The sequence below is a fragment of the Artemia sp. Qi Xiang Cuo genome, chromosome 19, assembly GCF_049724085.1.
Source record: "Artemia sp. Qi Xiang Cuo chromosome 19, ASM4972408v1, whole genome shotgun sequence".
Lineage (NCBI taxonomy): Eukaryota > Metazoa > Arthropoda > Branchiopoda > Anostraca > Artemiidae > Artemia > Artemia sp. Qi Xiang Cuo.
In genome coordinates, this window is record NC_142812.1 from 22,059,547 (window position 1) to 22,081,042 (window position 21,496).

Below are 21,496 nucleotides of genomic sequence, written 5' to 3' on the forward strand. Positions count from 1 at the left end.
TGTTTCTTTTTTATGGTTGATCTTTCCGAACTAGTTTCTGTAGAAGAGCAGGACTTCTAAAGTTTGTTAATAAAACTTGTTTGTTGTACCATTATCTATTTTAAGCCATACCGTATATATATGATACTAGTAATAATGCTTTAAGACTATTGTAACACCAAGCTGCCAGTGGTAAACAACTGCATTTGCTCCTTTTCACCTCAACTTATTCAAAACCTCTCTCTGTACTGCCTCCCATGACGTTCAAGGTTTTGATTGCTGCTTTTTGCTTGGTTATAGATGGATGATCAAAAACACAAACTTTTGTAATTTATCCTTTTCCATCAATGAAACTTAACCTAGCCATCTTAACCTTTGTTTTATTATACCCTACAAAGGGGGATATATCTAAATGAGCCTTTATTCTCGAAGTCATCTTAACCTTTGTTTCATTTTAGCCCTTGAAAGCTGGAGGCATCTAAACAAGCCCTTATTCTCAAAGCCATCTTAAAATTTGTTTTATTATAGCCCTAAAAAGGGTGGTGCATCAAAACAAGCCCTTTTTCTCAAAGCCATATTAACCTTTGTTTCATTATAGCCCTAGAAAGGGGGGTGGATCTAAATGAGTCCTGATTCTCAAAGCAATCTTAACCTTTATTATATTATAGCCTTAGAAAGGGGGATGCATCTAAATAAGCCCTTGTTCTTCAAATAAAGCCTACTGCCAATGACGCAGTAGGCCTTATACACTTTTACAATAAGGGAAGGGGGCAGTAGCCACACTCTTGTTTGTAGTGATTTTCGTTCTGTTCGTTTTGTGTTTCATTTATTCTTTAATAGTAATTTCTGGTCGTTTTAGTTTTAATTAAAATTTTTTTTTTATTTTTGATGATCTTAAGTTTAATATGGCCTTTGATTTTCTTTTCTTTTTTTGAGTCTTTTTTATTAATATATTTAGAAATCTAAGTTCAAATGAAAGTTGAAGTTTAAATGAAAAAAAAAACTTCATTATGAAGTTGCGATTGGGTGCAATATTATTGAACTAAATGAAGCTGATTAGACAAAAAATAATCATATTGCCATATTAACTGCTAGTGCAGCGTTATTCATTTCAATCATTAATGGGAATTCTGTCCCTTAGGATAAGGGATGGATATGTCAAGATGAACTTGGTAAATGAGAAAGATATTCAAGAGACATTGCAACAATTTAGACCATGTGCGATCATCCATTGTGCAGCAGAACGGTTCCCTAATAAGGTTGAAGAAAACCTGGAAGAGGTGAAGAAACTTAATGTTAGAGCTGCAGAAATTTTAGCACTAGAAGCTGGTATGAATTCCTAAAGTTTTTCTCTATTATTGATCGTTTTCTGAATTTTCATCAAATACAGTATAAATCAAGAATGAAATTAACTTTTTTTGAGTTTTTTTCTGCTTCAAATTTCAAACAGTCAAATATATTTTTGACACCATTTCGAAGAGATTCTTCCGTTTTGGAACAAGTACCCAAACAAGAAATTTTACAAGTGTGCGCCTGATTCCGTCAAATCCCCCTCCCAACCCAGGAAAAACTTCTGACAACCTCTTTTTCAAGCATAGGGTAGTGTGGCTCAAATTGTTTTTACGGCACTATTTTATGCAGCCAGAGAGATGAATTGCTAGTATTGTTTTGAAACATTTAACAAGGAATTTTGGCAATTACAGGCGTGAAGTCCCTAGAAGAAAAACTTCTGATAGCCTTTTATGTCAACGTTGAGAAATGGGAGGCCGGTTTTTACTTCAGGTCACTGCGGTATAAAGCGGGGAAAATAATTCTTGCTAGTTCTGAATCCTTGTTATAATTCAATCAGATTGGAAGAAATAATTGTCAGAAATGGAAAAAAGCCAATTTTCATGTGTTGTGGTAAATGCTGCGAATGTATCACATATTCCCAAAATTAGGAAGCAGTCTTTCTGGGGATGACTTTATGTAGAATAACAATCTCATACACTTATGGAGCTGGATTCAATCGTTAGTCAAATATGAATAATTCTAAAAATGATTTTTTCAAGAAGTTTTGAGTTATTTTTCTATTTCTTTTGGACTATAGATGAGAAAAGTTTAGGAGTGACGAATTCGTTTTTTATTTTCACTTTCCATTTTGCTTACAATTTAAATTAACTTCCACTCAAATTGACTTTGAAAAATTTTATGTATTTTTTATACTCGATTTATTCTATGTATATTTTTTATTAAATTTTTTTTTTAATAAATAAAAAAAAAACGCTCATGTTTTATGATAACTTTAATTTCTTTGATTTTAAATATCCATTTATTATTATCTCTTTTTTTTTTACTTTAACTTAACATTAAAAATAATTTAAAATTGACGTTTTTTGGAAACAAGCCTTCATCTTTAGACATTTTTTTTCCAATTATTTTTAATTAGTAGCTCAAAATTTGAAGAAAGTTTTGTTTTTAGAATATTATGAATTATTAGACACTTTTCTACTATATAAAGTTAAAAAAAAAAAAAACTCAGAGCTTACACTGTCTCCGCGTTTTTGGGAATTTCCTATGGAGAAAATCGGTTTCCCCGAAACTCTTTAAGTTCCAAAAAGCGGACAATTTTGTGAAATTTCATCAACACATTTTGGGTTAGTCATGAAAACTGTGCCCGTTGGCGCAATTTCGCCTTACTATGCATTTGAACATGGTGACGCATTGTGACCATGTTTATCTGGTTTTTATTTTAGGTATCTTTTTGCCTAAGTAAAAATTTGAAAATAATGGGGTTATCCATGTTTATCGGGTTTTAAGTTTTGAAATTAAGACTAAAAAACCATTCACAAACACCAGTGCTGTCCAACAGGACAGAAACAGTTAACATAAAAGTCTCGTATCTTTTCCCAGTATTGTTAAATAAAGCACTTGGAAAAAGAAGAAGCCTAGAATAAAGAGAAGGAAATTTTTAGTAGTTAATAAATAGGTAATTACCCCACATTAGGTTTTGATCTTCTGCATCTAGAAGATTCACTACAATTTACTTTTTTTTTGTTCAGTTTTTGTATTCCTTTCTGATAAAAGACACAAAGGAGAAACAAGAATTTGGGTATGACTTCCTTCTCTCACTGTAGAAATCTAAAACCTACTGCGTCATTGGCGCTTTACTGAAAACCAATTTTATGACAAATGTTTTCTTTTGTACTTAATATTAAAATAAACATTAAAGTTTTACTAACATTTTGAACTGATGAGCTTTCAGCAATTAATATCATTATACATCAAATATTCAGTTTAATTTATTAGCTCTTTTTAAAGTTGTTAAAAACGAATATAGTTTCCCTAAAAACAAGTGTTTGGATACTGTCTCCTTTCCTAACTGTAAATAAAAACCAAAAGCCTACTGTCTCATTGGCGCTTAACTGAAAACGGATGATATTACAAATATTTTCTTTTCCAGTTCTTACAGCATTGAAAATAAAAATACAATTACAGTGAAATAAATTCTTGAACTGATGGATCTTTCAACAATTAATATCATTATACATCAAATATTCAATTTTGATGCTGTTTATACTGTTCAAGACGCATATAGTTTTTAGTAAAGTGCCAATGACGCAGTAGGTTTTAGACTTTTACAGTGAGAGAAGGAGGTCATACCCAAACTCTTGTTTGTGGTGATTTTTGTTTGTTTCAAGCTCGATTTGCGTATTCAATTTAAGTTTCACTTGTTTTGAGATTTATTTATTAATTTACATTAATATCTATTGTATGTTTGTTTGCATTGATAGTTTGTTTAATTTCTGTTCGTTTTATGTTTAATTTATAGTTCAATAGGAAAATATTTTCTTTCCTTTTAAGCTTGATTTTCAAATTCAATCTAAGTATTACTCGCTTTAAGATCTATTTATTCATGTATATTATTATTTGTTGTATGTTTTTGCTATGATTGTTTATTTAATTTCTGTTGCTTTTGGGTGTCATTTATTCTTTAATAGTAATTTCTGGTCGTTTTGAGTTTGAATTTTAAAAGGTATTTATATCTGCTGAGCTTAAGTTTAAAATGGCCTTTACTTTTCTTAGAAAAACATATTTTTCGGAAAGTTTTTTTTTTAATTAATTGTTGTTCGTTTTTGATTGCCAAAAATTTCAAGTTTTTAAAAATTACTTGTTTCAAAATCAAACTTTAAAAAAATCAAATATTCCTCAAAATATCAAAACTGATATCAAAGTAACAATATCAAAGTGAAAAAATGGGTTTGTGTCAACCTCGGAGTTTTTATTAGCTGATGTTTGAAATATGTTTAACAAAATTGCTATCTCAAAATTTTTATCGGATGGGTTTTGGGGAAAAAGGACATGGGGGGACTAGATTAAGCTTCGGTCTCTTTTGAGTCTTTAAAAGTGAACTAGAACTTTTTATTTTCAATCAAATGAGCCCTCTATGAAGCTTATACGAGTATCCCCTCTATAAGAACCATATATATCCCCAGAGTATAAATAAGAAAGCCTGTCCCTGGGCCCTGGGGGGTTGTGTTGACCCTGGAGTTATAATATCTGATGGTTGAACTATTTTTAACAAAACGGTCACCTGACATTTTATCGGATGGGTTTATCCATAAGATACACCCAAAGGCGTGGAGGGCGGGAGGGGCTAGTTGCCCTCTGATCTTTTTTCACTCTGAGAAAATGAACGACAACTTTTAATTTCCATTCAAATGAACCCTCTATGACTTGTATACGAGCATACCTTCCATAAGAACCAGATATGCCCCCAGCGCCATACTTAACACGCCTGCCCCGGCCCTGGGGGGGAGGTTGTGTCAATACTGGAGTTTTCCTTATCTGATCTTTGAACTAGTTTTAACAAAATGACCCTACGTAAAGGAGTTTTTGTTATATGATCTTCGAACTATTTTTAACAAAATAACTGCCTCAGATTCTTTATCAGATGTATTTGGGGAAAAGAGGCTTGGGGGGGGCAGTTTCCCTCTGATCACTTTTGACTCTTAAAAGGGGCACTAGAACTCTCGATTTTCAATCGAATGAGCTCCCTTTGAAGTTTATACGACGACCTCTTCTATATGAAGTGCCTCTGGGAAAAAATAAATGGAGTGTGGGGGGAGGCTAGCTGCCCTCCAATCACTTTTGACTCTTAAAAAGTGAATTACAACTTTCAATTTCCAATCACTTGAGCCTTCTAGGAAGTTTATACGAGCATACCTTCCATAACAACCCTATATGCCCCAAGGACAATACTTAAAACGCCGATCCCCAGGGCCCTGGGGGGAGCTTTCGTGATCTAATTTTTGAACAATTTCCAAAAAACTGGCTTTCTCAAAATTTTTAGCGGATAGGTTTGGGAAAAAAGGGCGAGGGGGGGGGGGCTAGTTGCCCTTAACTCTCTTGACTCTTAAAACGTGAAACAAAACTTTCAATTTCCAATCAAATGAGCCCTCTATGAAGTTTATACGAGCATCCCTTTCATAAGAACCATACATGCCCTTAGGGTATAACTCAGAACGCCTTCCCCTGGGCCTTGGGGGGTTGTATTCACACCGGAGTTTTTCTTATCTGACCTTTGAACTATTTTTAACAAAATATCTATCTCAAAATTTTCATCAGATGGGTTTGGAAAAAGAAGGCGCGGGGGGGGGGGGGGCTAGCTGCCTTCGGATCTCTTTTGACTATTAAAAGTGAGCTTGAACTTTTCAATATGCAATCAAATGAGCTCTCTCTGAAATTTGTACGAGCATCCCTTTCATAAGAACCATATATGCCTGCCACTGGGTCCAGGGGGTTGTGACGACACCTCAGTTTTGTTATCTGACTTTGGAGCAATTTTTAACTTAATGGCTATCTCAAAATTTTATTGGATGTATTTGGGGAAAAAGGGGCGTGGGGGGGGGCTAGTTGCCCTCATCTCTTTTAACTCTAAAAAACTTAACTAGAACTTTCAATTTCCAATCAAATGAGCCATCTCTGAATTTTTTACGAGCTTCCCTTCAATAAGAACCATATATTCCCCCAGGGCGTAACTTGCAACACCTGCCTTCGGGCCTTAGGGGGCTGTGTTGACCCCTGAGTTTTCGTTATATGGTCTTTGAACTATTTAAAAAAGATCTATCTCAAAGTTCTTATTGGATGGGTTTGAGGAAAAAAGGGCGTGGAGGGGGGGGCTAGGTGCCCTCCAATCTCTTTTGAATCTTAAAAGGTGAACTAGAACTTTAAATTTCCAATCAAATGATCCCTCTTTGAAGTTAATACGATCATCTCTTCCATAAGACCCATATATGCCAACCAGGGCATAACTTACAACGCCTGCCCCCGCGCCCTGGTAGGTTGTGTCAACACCGGAATTTTTGTTATATGATCTTTAAACTATTTTTTAACAAAATAGCTATATTAAAAATTTTATTGGATGCATTTGGGAAAAAAGGGTTTGGAGGGTGGGACAAGCTGGTTACCCTCCAATATCTTTTGACGCTTAAAAAGTGAACTAGAACTTTCAATTTCCAATGAAATGAGCCCTCTCTGAAGTTTATACGAGCATTCCTTCCATAAGAACCATATATGCCCCCAGGACTTAACTTATAACCCTTGCCCCTGAAGACTGTGGCGGGGAGTGTCTTTTCGACTATTAAACGAGTCGAAAGTGTCACTTTCGACTATTAAAAAGGGCACTAGAACTCTCGATTGCCAATTAAATGAGCCCCTTTTGAAGTTTCTACGACGACCCCTTCCATATGAAGTGCCTCTGGGAAAAAAATAATAATTATAAAACATTGGAGCCGTATGGCCTTTTACTATAGGCAACGCTATAGCGTTGCCTCTGAAATGCATAATGCTTATTTAAAAATCTAATTCATTGTACAGAAATGCATGCACTATTTGAATCTCGAAACAAATCTCTTTTTAACATAGATGGTTCTTTGGATTTAACCAATTTTGTATATTTTCTAAACAGAAGTTTTTTGAAGTACAATGATCGAATAAAATTGAAAAAATGTATATTGTACTGTAAAAAAATCTTTCGCTAATAGTAGTGTCCTGCTCAAACATATAATTTCCAGAACTTTCGACTACGTTGAACAAAATGGCTATATAAAAATTTTGATTGGATGTTTTTGGGGAAATGGTGGGCGTGGAAGGGGTGTCAGTTGCCTTTAAATCACTTTCGACTATCAAAAAGGGAACTAGTCATTTCAATTTCTAATCAAATGGACCCTTTCTGAAGTTTCTACGACAAAGTTGTCTATACAAAACCTTATATGCCCTCAGGGTATAAATAACAGCCCTAGACCTGAGGGCTGTGGAGGAGTTGTCATCCTCAAAGACTTAATTTCCAGAACTTAAAACTACGTTTAATAAAATGGCTGTCTCCAATTTTGATTGGATGTGTTTAGGGAAATGGTGGGCGTGAGAGGGGGTTAGTTGCTCTGCAATCACTTTCGACTATTACAAGAGGCACTAGCCCTTTTCATTTCCAATCAAGTGAGCCTTTTTTGAAGTTTATACGACAACGCCTTTCTATAAAAACCTTATATACTCCAGGGTATGACTTAAAACCCATGCCTTGAGGGTTGTGGGGGAGTGTCCTCCTCAAAAACATATTTTCTATCTAGAAATCAAATACGCTGAACAAAATGGCTCTCTCAAAATTTTGATTGGATGTGTTTGGGGGAATGATGGGCGTGGGGGGCTAGTTGCCCTCCAATCACTTTCGACTATTAAAAGGGCACTAGCCCTTTGAATTTCCAATCAAATGAGTCTTTTTTGAAGTATCTACGACAACGCCTTCTATAAAAACCTTATATGCCCCTAGGGCATAACTTAAAACCGTTGCCCAGAGGGTTGTGGGGGAGTGTCCTCCTCAAAAACATATTTTCTATCTGAAAATCAACTACGCTGAGCAAAATGGATATCTCAAAATTTTGATTGGATCTGTTAGGGGGAATGATTGGCGTGGGGGGGGGGCTCGTTGCCCTCCAATCACTTTCGACAATTAAAAACGGATCTAACCCTGTGAATCTCCAATCGACTGAGCCTGTTTTGAAGTTTCTACGACAACGCCTTCTATAAAAACCTTATTTGCCCCCAGGGCATAACTTAAAACCGTTGCCCAGAGTATTGTGGGGGAGTGTCCTCCTCAAACACATATTTTCTATCTGAAAATCAACTACGCTGAGCAAAATGGTTATCTCAAAATTTTGATTGGATGTGTTAGGGGGAATGATGGGCGTGGGGGGGGTAGTTGCCCTCCAATCACTTTCGACTATTGAAAAGGGCACTAGCCCTTTGAATTTCCAATCGAATGACCTTGGTTTGAAGTTTCCACGACAAGGACAACGCCTTCTGTAAAAACCTTATATGTCCCCAGGGCATAACTTAAAACCCTTGCCCAGAGGGTTGTGGGGGAGTGTCCTCCTTGAAAATATATTTTCTATCTGGAAATCAACTACGCTGAACAAATTGGCTATGTCAAAATTTTGATTGGATGTGTTTGGGGGACTGCGGGGCGTGGGGGAGGGCTAGTTGCCCTCCGATTGCTTTCGACTATTAAAAAGGGCACTAGAACTTTCAATTGCCAATTAAATGAGCCCCTTTTGAAGTTTCTACGACGACCCCTTCCATATGAAGTGCCTCTGTGTGAAAAAAAAAATAATAAAACATTGCAGCCGTATGGCCTTTTACTATAGGCAACGCTATAGCGTTGCCTCTGAAATGCATAATGCTTATTTAAAAATCTAATTCATTGTACAGAAATGCATGCACTATTTGAATCTCGAAACAAATCTCTTTTTAACATAGATGGTTCTTTGGATTTAACCAATTTTGTATATTTTCTAAACAGAAGTTTTTTGAAGTACAATGATCGAATAAAATTGAAAAAATGTATATTGTACTGGAAAAAAATCTTTCGCTAATAGTAGTTTTTCCAAAGGAAATTAATATTTTCTCATTTCTCTTCTTTAGGTGATCTTTCTTGTAATAAAGAAAGGTCGGAAACAGTATCCAAGTTTCCGATTATACAAAGAGTAATATCATAATCCAAGGCACTCACTGGCGTCTCGGACGGTGGGGGGGGGTAGTATTGTAAGACAATAAAGGCAAAATTTAGTCTTTTTAGACAAAATATTTAAGTTTTGGCTTACTATGTAACTATGTTACAGCTGCAGACAAGTATATGTATATAGCACTATTTCAAGCTTTAGTTTGTCAAGTTAAAAGATTAACTTTTCCTTTTATCATAGATAAAATTGGAGCTTTCGTTCTATACATCAGTACAGATTACGTTTTTGACGGGTTAAATCCTCCATATTCAGAAGACAGTTTTCCGAATCCAGTTAACAAATATGGGGTCACCAAACTTCTTGGTGAAAGGGCCGTCCTTGGTGTTAATCCAGGTGAGCATATTACTTATTTGTAGATAGTGTAGATAGGTTTTAGTGCAGTGCATAGATAGTGTAGATAGCATGTTACTTTTTTGCGGCTAATGTAGATTGGTCTGGCTATTAAAAATTTTTTTGAGACAAGAACTAAAAAGAATGTCAAAGATTAATTGTAAAAATTTTAAAAATACGTTTTCTTTTTTTGTGATAATATAAATACGTCTAAAAACTGGACTTTTTACAGAGAGGACTGACTTTCTGCCCCTGGCTTCAAGGGGGGGAGGAACTGGGGAGTTGGGATGAATCTATTTGTTCCGGAAAATTTAAGAATTTTGGCCTAATAGAAATTTTTTTTAGGTTTTGACACCCCTTGCCGAGAAATTATCCAGACGGAAGGGACTCTTTAATCCCTTGACGATTATAGGGGTAAAATCACCCACCCTGCTTGAATCATCAACGATTCCGATACTAAGTTACGATAAATATAGTTCAGGCCATACAGTTGAATTGGAAATTTGTTTTCGGTTTAAAAAGCTTACATTTAAGTGTTGAATCATTTGTTCATCTTTGGCTTTACGAATTTAACGTGTAATTTAAGTGGTTTTTAGGATTGTTAGAATAAAAGGGTTTTATTGGAAAAGATTAATTATGTAATTTTAAACTGGGGTCGATTGAAAAAGTTTAATTTACATGTTTTTTTTTTGTTTTGAAGTGTAAGCATTAATTTAGCTTAAATAAGTAGTAATGTATAGCGCAAGCAAATTAATCCTTTGTTAATATTAATTTGAAAAAAAAAAAAAAAAATTATATAAATACTATAAACGGGTATCTGGCCATTAAATCAAAACGAATAAAAAAAAATAAAACCGAATATTTCGCCCGTATCTAACAAGGCGTCTTTAGCGTAGAGAAAAAAAAACAACTAAAACTAAAAAATATACATAAAACTAAAATAGACCAACCTAAAAATATAATATACAAATACTGAAGTAATTGTATATTATATTTTTAGGTTAGTCTATTTTAGTTTTATGTATATTTTTTAGTTTTAGTTTATTTTTTTTCTCTACGCTGAAGACCCCTTGTTAGATACGGGCGAAATATTCGTTTTTTCTTTTTTTTTATTCGTTTTCATTTACAGGCCATAGACCCGTTTGTCGTCTTTATATTTGTTTTTTTTTTGTGTTTTCTATCATAGCTGGCCAGTTCGGCTTTAGATATTTTATAGTATTAATTTAAAAAAAAACTTTCCGAAAATGAAGTTTTCTAAAGAAAAGTAAATGCCATATGAAACTTAAGATCAGAAGAAATAGAAACCTACAATAACACAAACTCAAAACAACCAAAACTTACTATTAAAGAATATGAAACCAAAAAAGAACAGAAATTAAATAAACAATCATAGAAGAAAAACATACATTTGGTATTAATATAAATGAATAAATAAATTTCAAAACGAGAAGAGTATAAGTTGAATACGCAAATCAAGCTTAAAACGAACTAAAATATTTTGCTATTGAGGCATAAATGAAACCTAAAACAAACAGAAATTAAATAAACAATAATAGCAAACAAACAAACAATAGTTACTAAGATGAATGATTAAATAAATCTTAAAACGAGTGAAACTTAAGTTGAATATACAAATCCAGCTTGAAACCTCTACAAAGAAGAGGCAAGGTTTTGCCTTCTTCTTCCACTATAAAATTGTAAATTCTATTGCATATCTTGAGCTTTACTGAACACTATGTGTCTTGATCAGTCTTAAATAGTGTAAATAAAATCACACTGAATATTGACCTTTAAATGATTGTAATCGTTCAAAGATCATCAGGTGAAAGATCTATTTCACTATAATTTTATTTTCATTTTCAGTGATGCAATAACTGTAAATGAAAGTATTTGTAACATAATTCGTTTTCAGGGAAGCGCTAATGACGCACTAGGCTTTAGACTTTTGCAGTTAGAGAAGGGGGCAGTATCTAAACTCTTGTTTGTAGTGAAACCGTATTTGTCTTGAACAGTCTTGGAAAGAACTAATAAAATTAAACAAAATAGTCGATGAAAGTTGAATGATATTAATTGGTGAAAGCTCATCAGTTCAAATTTTAATTTTACTGCAATTTTTATTTTTTTTTCAGTGTTGTACTGAGCATAAAATAAAATATTTGTAACAACATTCGTTTTCAATAAGGTGCCAGTGACTCAGCAGGTTTTAGACTTTTACAATTCAATTTAAGTTTCGCTCGTCTTAAGATTTATTTAATCATTTATATTAGTAACTATTGTTTGTTTGTTTGCTATTATTGTTTATTTAATTTCTGTTTGTTTTAGGTTTCATTTATGCCTCAATAGCAAAATATTTTTGTTCGTTTTAAGCTTGATTTGCGTATTCAACTTAAGCTTTTCTCGTTTTGAGATATATTTATTCGTTTATACTAGTACCTGTTGTATGTTTTTTTCTATGATTGTTTATTGAATTTCTGTTCGTTTTTGGTTTCATTCATTCTTTAATAGTAATTCCTTATTGTTTTGAGTTTGAGTTATTCATGTTTTCTATTTCTTCTGATCTTAAGTTTCATATGGCCTTTACTTTTCTTCAGAAAACTTCTTTTTCGGAAGTTTTTTTTTTTAAATTAATTTCTGTTAGTTTTTTTATGCCAAATTTTCAAGTTTTTAAAAATTATATTTTTAAAAATATTATTTTTATTAAAGAATAAAATAACAGTTTTGGTAAGAACTAATAAATTAAACTGAATATAGGATACAATGAGATTAATTGCTGAAAGCTCGCCAGCTCAAGATTTTTTGTCACCCAGGCTGGTTTTAACGCTTTGACGCCTCTAGGCCCTAGCATTTTGGCTGCTCCGTTTTTGCAAGATTTTTGGGGAGATCGCCAAAACTTCGGGAATAATGAAAGTTGCAGGGCCTAGTGGGCCTATTGGTAAATCCTGGTCTGGTTTCACTAAAATTCTCATTTTATTTTCAATTTTGTAATAAGAACAAAAGAAAATATACGTAATATAATTCCTTTTAGTAAAGCGCCAAATACACAGTAGGCCTTATACTTTTACCGTTAGAGAAACAGACAGTAACCATACTCTTGTTTGTAGTGAAGGCACCATTCAGTAGAAGTACATAGCCCCAACTCTCTGAAAACGACCGCGGTCTAGCAACCAATCTTTAATCCAATTCTCACATATCTTTGAATTCTGCTCTCTCATTTGCTGTGATACGAAAAAGGCAAACTAATTTTACAGAGCCTCCTAGCCATTTAAGTAAGAGAATGATGATTCGAAGTAAGAGAATTGGTTATTTAAGTAAGAGAATGATATTTTTACCGTTAGGGAAAAGGGCAGTAGCCATACTCTTGTTTGTAGTGAAGACACCATTCATTAGAAGCACATAATCCCTTCTCCCTGAAAATGACCGCGGTCTCATAACCAATCCTTAATCCAGTTCTCACTTCTGTTTGAATTCCGATCTCTAAATTACTGTAATAAAAAAAAGGTAGAATAATTTTATAGAATTTTGTACCAACTTAAGAAAGATAATGATAATTCTAAGCGAGAGAATGGTTTATTTAAGTAAGAGAATGATACTTTTACCGTTCGGGAAACGGGCAGTAGCCATACTCTTGTTTGTAGGGAAGACATCGTTCATTAGAAGTACATAACCCCAATTCTTTCGGAAATAATTGAGGGAAAAAACTTTCGGAAAGCTTTTTTAATTATTGTTCGTTTTTTCTTTGTTAAAAGTTTCAAATTTTTAATAAACTCCTTATTTCAAAATAAGACTCTTTTTTTCAACATCAAAGTAAAGAAAGGATCATAGTTAACAAGGTATAAAAGTAAACAAAATATCAAAGTAACAATAATTAAGTTCCGTAACTCAGAGCCATTTCCCGGGGCCTGGAGGGGGGGGGGAAGGTCAATCCCGGAAGTATAGTTATTTGGCCTTTGAACTATTTTGAAAAAAATGGATATCTCCAAATTTTGACCGGATTCCCTATGAGAAATTGGGGTTTGGGCTAGTTGGCCATTGATCACTTTCGACTCTTTAAAAAGAGCTAGAAGTTTCAATTTACGATCGAATGAGCCCCCTCCAAAGTTAACAGACCACCGCTTCCACAGAACCTTATATTCTAATAATGGGCAACTTACATAAGCTATAATCCTTGCCCCGGGGGCTAGAAAAGATTTATCAAGCCCTAAGTTATAGTAATTTGAATTTTGGACTATTTTGCACAAAATGACTATTTCAAAATTATGATAAGATACATTTGGTGAAAAAAGGCACAAGGGGGAGGGCTTGTTACTTTTTGATCACTTTCGATTCTTGAGAGCTTACAACTTACATAAGTTACAATTCTTGTCCCGGGTGCTAGAGAGGATTTCTCAACCCCTAATTTATAGTAATTTGAATTTTGGACTATTTTGAACAAAATGACTATCTCAGAATTTCGATCGGATGTATTTGGGGGAAAAGGCGTGGGGGGTGGAGTTAGATACCCTCCGATCACTTTTGATGTCTCTTAAAAAGGTAACTAGACCTTTCAATTTGCAATCAAACGAGCCATCTCCGAAGTTTATACGACCACTCCTCACATATAAAGTTATATACCCTCGAGGCATAGCTTACAGCACTTGCTCCCGGGCTCTGGGGGTTTGTGTCAACCCCGTAGTTTTGGTTATTTGATCTTTAAACTATTTTGAACAAAATAGCTATCTCAAAATTTGATCAGATTTATTTGGGGGGGGGGAGGGCTAGTTGCCTTCCGATTACTTTTGACTCTTGAAAAGGGCACTGGAAATTCTAGTTTACAATCAAGTGAGCCACCTCCGTAGTTTACACTACCATCCCATCCATAAAAACCTTATATGTCCCCAGGGCACATTTTACAACATTTGCCCCACTTTTTTTTGGGGGGGGAGCTGTTTTATCCCTGGGGTTTTTGTTATATTATTTTTGGTCTATTTTGAACAAAATGGCAATATAAAAATTTTGATTGTGCGCATTTGGGGAAAAGAAGGTTGAGAGGGAGGGGAGCTAGTCGCTATCGGAACACTTTTGACCCTTAAAAGGTGAATTACCCTCAAAAGTTTATACGACCACCTGTTCCATAAAAATCTTATATGTCCCCGCGGCATAAATTACAACCCTTCCCCTGGCTCTGGGGGGGGGTATATTGACAACGACGTTTTTGTTATTTCATCGTTGAACTATTTCAAAGAAGCTGACAATCTCAAAATGTCTATTGGATGAATTTGAGGAAAAGATAGTGTTTGTGTCAGGGGAGGGGGGTAGATGCCCTCCGTTAACTTTTGACTCGTAAATAGGTAACTAGAACTTTCAATTTCCAATCAAATAAGCCACCTTCGAAGTTTATACGACCACCCCTTACATAAAAACCTTATACACCTCCAGGGCATAACTTAAAACACTTGCCCCTGGGCTCTGGGGGTTTTGTCAACCCTGGAGTTTTTGTTATCTGATGTTTGAACTATTTAAAAAAAAATGACTATCTCAAAATTTGTATCGGATGAATTTGGGGGAAAAGAGCGTGGGGGAGGAGGCTAACTGCCCTCCGATCACTTTTGACTCTTAAAAAGTGAACTAGAACTTTCAATTTCCAGTCAAATGGGAGGGTCACTGCCCTCGGATCACTTTTGACTCTTAAAAAGGGTACTAGAACTTCCTATATCCAATCGCACGAGCCCCCTCCGAAGCTTATACGACGACCCCTTCCATATGAAGTGCCTCTGGAAAAAAAACTTTGGAGCCGTATGGCCTTTACTATGGGTAACGCTATAGTGTTGCCTCTGATCTTCTAGAAGACATTACAACTCTGTAGTTAATTGAATTATTTAGATTCATTTAGATTTTACGGTGTAATAATTCTTTTTTAGTTTTTGTTAGTAATAAGGTATTGTGAGAGAGAGTGCATATTTGTGTCATTGTATATTTTGCTGAGATTCCCTATCTTTAACTTACCTTTTACTATTACATTCTATTTTTGAATTAGAGGTTGCAGGACTATCTATCAGCACTATCTTCGACGTTGCTACACTTTCGCACTGTAAAACATAATTTGTGTTATCTGCTACTTTATTAATACTTTTTTTCTTTGGATGCCCTAGAATTGACATTTAATCGAGGGAGGGAGAGCAGAAGAAAGGGTTTTTTTCAGTGGAGAGTAGAACCAAGATTGATCTTTTTCTATTGAAGTGGAAGTAAGTTAATTCCGTGTATTTATGGAGTGAAGTATATCACGAACAGATAACTCTCTATTTGTAACATCTGGAGAAAAATCCAACTCAGTAGGGAATCAGCAACTCAGTTTAATTGATATTCAGAGAGTTGCAGCCATCTTTTATCAGGTGTTTGTTGCCTTGCCTTGACGGTTGTTTTGAATTATGTCTTTTAAAGAATAGTTTGTAAGTAAATCACTTTATATAACTTTAATAAATCACTAATATAACTTTAATAAAGTTTTTTTTTATCGTTCACATCATTATAGCAATAAAAAATAATAGAAAAATATTTATATTGTTAAAAATACGCGACTCATAGCCCGCCATAGAGGATTGAAGGAGGGAGTGTTCACACTCAGTATTTTCGCCTTCCATCCCCCCCCCCCCCGTCCTGCCTTAAAAAACCCAGAATTTTCAAAGGTGCAAACTTTCACAATATTAAAAAAATATATAGCATTTTTATGACAAAAAGAATATTTTCTTCAATGTCAATAGTATTTGTCATAGCATTTTTATGACAAAAAGAATATTTTCTCCTCCCTCGAAAACTGTTTGCAGGATTACCTCTCCTCCATCGGGGAAGTTTCTAAGGATGCCAATGAACACTCGCATTGGTGTTATTACAACTAAACGAGAGGATTATTGGAAAGAGATCTTGGGCATATGTTCTACTCTCACACGACGAAAATAAGTGAATCTCCTCCCCTTTTTTCCATCCCCCTTATTTTACCATTCATTATGCAAAATTCATTCACTAATTCAAAGAGCATGGGTAACTTGTCAGAATGGAAACTGGTGCTAGTGTCAGTAAAAAAGAATTACCAGTGCCATTTACATTTTTTTCAGGATTCTTGATTGTGTTTTTCTGAGAAACTGTTATCACATACTTATTGTTACAGTGACTTTGCCAGTTAGACTAAATATTCCAATTTTGCTTTGTTATTGTATACTGAAAAAATTCCAAGAAATGCCAGATGCTAGATGGTTTTTGTCGAGACTAGTGCCAGTTTGTAATTTTATAAGCTACCCATACTCTTTGCACTAATTTATAATATTCTATTTGTGTAGCTGCAAATTTGTATGCAAAAGAACTTAAAGACAAAATTCCAGCCCAAATCAAGGCAAGTTAGTACTAGAGAACATGAAGATGTGGATAAGCTAAAGCACTGGGCGAACCACCCCCTCGTGACAACTGTCCTGCTACTATTCGGGATCTACTGAGAAGCTGAAATCCTCTTAAACAATGTCAACCTTCAACATCCCCATTCAAAGAAAGGGAAAGGACGTTATTATACTTCCGAATAAAGGTCCCAACCCTAATTCTAAAGACTGGTCAGTTTAATTAGAGACAGGCAGATAACCCCATTTGCATATTCTGTCGCCAAGCATTTGAAAGTATTTAGCATACATTTCGAATGTACCCAGCCTGACCCAACCGTCTAAGAAGCACGGTAAAAAATCGAAAATCTTAAGATTCAACTAGATGTACAACTACTACCGTAGTTGCCACAAAACTTTGCCTCAAAGACGATAAAGACTTCTATACCCCGATAATTTATTGCCTCATAGCCAATCAGATTAGCTGAAGACTTCTAGATTAAGGGCTGAAAGGAAGGCCGTTAGATGATATCCACGTTGCCTATGAAAAGACTGAAGAAGAAGCTGTCTTTTACGAAATTCCTCAAAAAATTCCTCGTGTACTTCACAGATAAAAATAATAAGCCATACCAGTAATGCCCCTCTTCCTTGTTATTATACTATTTTCCTTGTTTTTTCCCACCTTCGCTTTTATTAATCGGTTAAAATTTCTTTATACATTCTAAAAAATTTATTTTTTTTAAACTGTTTTAAATTCTCAATAGTTTTTTTTTTCTCTTTTGGCTTGTTTCATATTATTTGTTAAATTTTGGTAAAGCTTATTTTGATCAAGAGTATTTCAAATTTTGTCAAAACAGTTTTTGGGAGCAGACCCAACTTGCGCGAATGACTGATTTCAAATAAAAAAATTATCAGTAAAATGTAATAAAAAGTTTGGAAAATCTAAAAAGTTGGAATTTGGATAGTACATTCTGATGATCCAAACAGTTGCAGGATTCTAAGGACTTTCCCATCTTTGCGAAAATTTGGTATCGTAGGCCTTAATTTTAATAAATAGAATTTAAGAGAAACACGACTATATTGTTGTATTTTGAATTAAATTCTGAGATCAGATGTTTAATGCGTAATTGACGGTCAATCCCTATAAAAAGAATATCACACGGGCTACATAAAACTGAACTGATGGTCTTAGCATATTGGAAGAAGGCTCTTTGAAACGGAAACTGTGAGTCTAGTTCTCTTTTTATGAGTTGGAAGTAGTTGGGGTTTATGTTCCTTGTATTTTTGGCCTGTGGTCTCGGAAAGACATGATAGAAAATAGAATGTCAGTATACATTTTGAAAGGAGAACTAATTTAGAAACTTTGATTCTGGAGGGAAATTTCGTAAAGATCCTCAACATGATGTTAAAAACGAGCGGAAACTGGAATTTAAGTATTTTTTGAACTTTAAGTAAAGAGTGACATTCAAATTAAAAAGAGCAGAAATGATCCTGTATTATGAGGTGGATTGCCGCTCGTTCATCTTTTTTGTTCCAGTTTCTTGAAAGGCAATTGGTTAGTAAAACATAATCATCAAATGGTTATATTTTTTTGAATTATAAATGCTTTTAGTTAAGGAGTTACTTTAGCAGAAAGAGTGAGGGATGCGGGAGGTTGAGGGGCTGGTAGTCCTTCTAATATATGGAGCAATTTCTGTTCCTTTTGTTTAAAACGTGATTTTTTTACGTTTTCAATTTCTCTATAAAAATTCTTGGTTTTCACTCCAGAATATCTAATCCAAATTCAGGCATTGGAGTGCGTAAGTTTCATTACTGATTTTAGATCTGAAAGAGTACAGAAGAACTAACTGCAGGAAGGTTATTTGACGAAAGTTAAGTAAATTTTTTTTAATTTAAGTAAAAAGTGACATTTAGATTAAATACGTGTAGGCATTACGATAAAATACGATATATATTTAAAAAAATAACAGTCACATTCTGGCTGAACCGCATATCTAATAGTAAAACAAAAATCTTGGAAATGAAATAAAAAAAGGTTTAATATCAACTATATGCTCAAAACTGACAAAAAACTGGTAAAATATCCTGTATATGAGGGTGGACTGCCCCTCATTGCTTGAACCCTCCCTCCCTTTACGCTAAATGGTTGTTAGTTTTATTGAATAAATTTCCTTGGCTAAGTTTCTTTTTTAGACTACAGCGTTCAAGCGCGGTTTCTTTTTCATTTTTAGCGCAAGCAACATTAGACAGTTCGTAAGCTTAATAATATTGACTTTTTTTTATTTTGAATTTATTTTATCTTCAAGCTAATATCGTGCTTAGAGTACCAGTTTTGTATGGTCCAGTGACTTCCATAGAAGAATCTGCTATCACAGTTTTGCTGAAAGTGGCTAGAGAAGAAAAGCCTCAGCTTGTATCCGATATTGAGATTAGGTATCCATCTCATACTGAAGATATAGCATATATTTTGCATCAATTGTTGAAGCTGAAACTAAATGTAAGACATTTTTGAATTTAAATTTTGAATTTGACTTGTACTGCTAAATAAAAAGTCATCACAGTACAAAGCCGTCTGAGGCTTACCTTAAAGGTTACCTTAAGGCCTACCGTTACACCTTACCTTAACACCTAAAAGCTGTGTCTTGGCTATTTTCTTGGCTATGCTTTAGAATTTGTAGTCCTCAAGATGAGAAAGGTCTTGCGACGACCAGATTGAAACACGTTTGCCAGAGTTTTTGGTGGTGCCTTTTTCCATAGTGTTGCCTGGATTAGGTATTTGAAAACCTAGAATCCTATTTTTTTTTTTTTGATTTCAATGCAGCGAAATGAATAAAATTGTATTAAAATTAGACGTAATTGTTATAAATTATAAATTAAGTTTAAAAAATGAATGGCAGTTTATTCTGACTTTGCCAATATCTTAGGCATTCTGACTTTGGCTAATATATTATTATTTGATTCAGTTTCTCTTTCTGATAAGTCAGCCTTCTTTGTCGTTTTATAAGGTCATATTATTGTGTTTTATTATTCAGATGTATTTCAGACAGCCCAGGGGGTCTCTCTCTCTCTCTCTCCCCCCCGTTCTCTCTCTCTCCCTCTCACTCTCTCGCTCTCACTTACTCTCTCTCTCTCACATTCTCTCGCTCTCTTTCTCTCTCTCTCTCACTCTCTCTCTCGACCTCATCTCTCTTTACTTTCCTATCTCATTCCTTCGGTCCTTATATATAAATCTATAGATAGACTTATCTATCAACAATTGAAATGACGTCGTTTTTATGCAATCCTAAAAAAGGCTTATCCAGATTTGCCTCTAAATCACTCGAACTGTCTGTGTTGGCTTTTTCTACAATTAGTCATGTCTTGATGCGTAGAAAATACTTGATTTTAATTCAAAAATTTAATCAATTCAAGTTCATCTGCAAAAATGTGGAATTTTGTATTTTTTGCCTGAGGAAAGATCACGGATCCATGTTTTTTTTTCGGGGTTATCGTATCGACCCAGGGATCCTACAATATCGGGAGAGGGCTTATTGGGACGGAAATTAAATTTTCTCGTGCCATTTTTTAGTGACCAAACAGATTGGAGGGCACCCTGGTCTCCCCCCCGCCCCCTTTGTCCCCAAAGTCGTCTGATCAAAATTTTTGAAATAGCCATTTTGCTAATCATAGTTAACAGGCCCAATAACTTTGCCTTTGTATATAGCATGCCCACCTCCCCACAGCCCCGGGGAAAGGTCTTTAAGACATAAAATTTGCCCATTTTTTTACACATAATTTTTGTTATTCTGAAGTATGTATACATTTTCGAGGAGGGGGGGGGGGGTTGCTGGGGGTTTTTCCTGTGGGGAATTTTCTATGGGGAGGGAAGTGTCCAGGGGGTGAACTTGTCAGGGAAAACTAGACCGTGGGGTAATTTGCCAGAATGCTAATACAAAATTCTTTTTAAGTGTCTTGCTTTCTCTTTTTCGTCTCAATTTTACGCGTGGAGTTGTTAAGGGTAATTGTCTGGGGTAAATTTTAACCAGAATTGAATTGAGGATAACCGTGGGTAGGGGGATATCTCCGTGGAGTTGGGGCCAGATTTCCTGGCACTACTTAAAAACGATCAGAGATTAAATAAAAAAAAACCAAATTTTTTCAACTGAAAGTAAGGAGATTAAAACTTAAAACGAACAGGAATTATTACTTGTATGAAGGGGATTGCCCCCTCTTCAACACCTTGCTGTTTACGCTAAAGTTTAAATTTTGTCCAAAGTCTTTAAGAACGACTCCTGAAACACAAGGGTCGTGTAATTAGAACAATAGGAAGCTTTTTTAAAATTACTAAAAAACTTTAGCGTAAAAAGCGAGGTGGTGAGGGGGGGGGGCTATCCCCTTCATACACGTAAAAATTTCTGTTCGTTTTAAGTTTTAATGTTGCTCCTTACTTTCAGTTGAAAAAATTTGTTTGTTTTTTAATTTAATTATTTAAAAAAAAAAAAAAAAACTCCTTCATGGGATTCCGTGTTGCCTTTATTGACGTTTCTTAAGTGTTATAAATAGTTGCCATGGGAATATGACTGTCGTAAAAGTGTGGAGTTCCTTTAATTCTTGAGTAATGAACCCTTAAACAGCTCTGTATGATTTTACAGTGCCCCACTAGCAGTGGAGAATGAAAGAACAAGAGGATATGTCAGTGATAACCATGCAAAAAAAATTATTTTCCTTTGCAATGGTAATTCGAATCGTGTTCTCTTTTGTTTTGTTCCGACGCCTTTTTTAGGGGGCTTCAGGCTATTTGTTGAAATTTTC

The 21,496-nt window shown here is 34.7% G+C and overlaps 1 protein-coding gene across 10 annotated transcripts in view; it reads left to right on the top strand.

Annotated features, from left to right (window-relative positions):
• Positions 1-21,496, top strand: part of LOC148940604 (methionine adenosyltransferase 2 subunit beta-like) — a 297,990-nt gene that overhangs the window by 269,431 nt on the left and 7,063 nt on the right. For 6 of the 10 annotated variants that reach the window (XM_089105444.1, XM_089105443.1, XM_089105442.1 and 3 more), the window contains exon 5: positions 19,012-19,202. In XM_089105444.1, coding sequence (XP_088961570.1) covers positions 19,012-19,202 — 191 coding nt within the window. Of the gene's footprint in view, positions 1-1,120; positions 1,309-9,215; positions 9,369-19,011; positions 19,203-21,496 lie in introns of all 10 variants that reach the window. The other 4 variants (XM_089105448.1, XM_089105447.1, XM_089105446.1 and 1 more) reach the window with 1 other exon arrangement.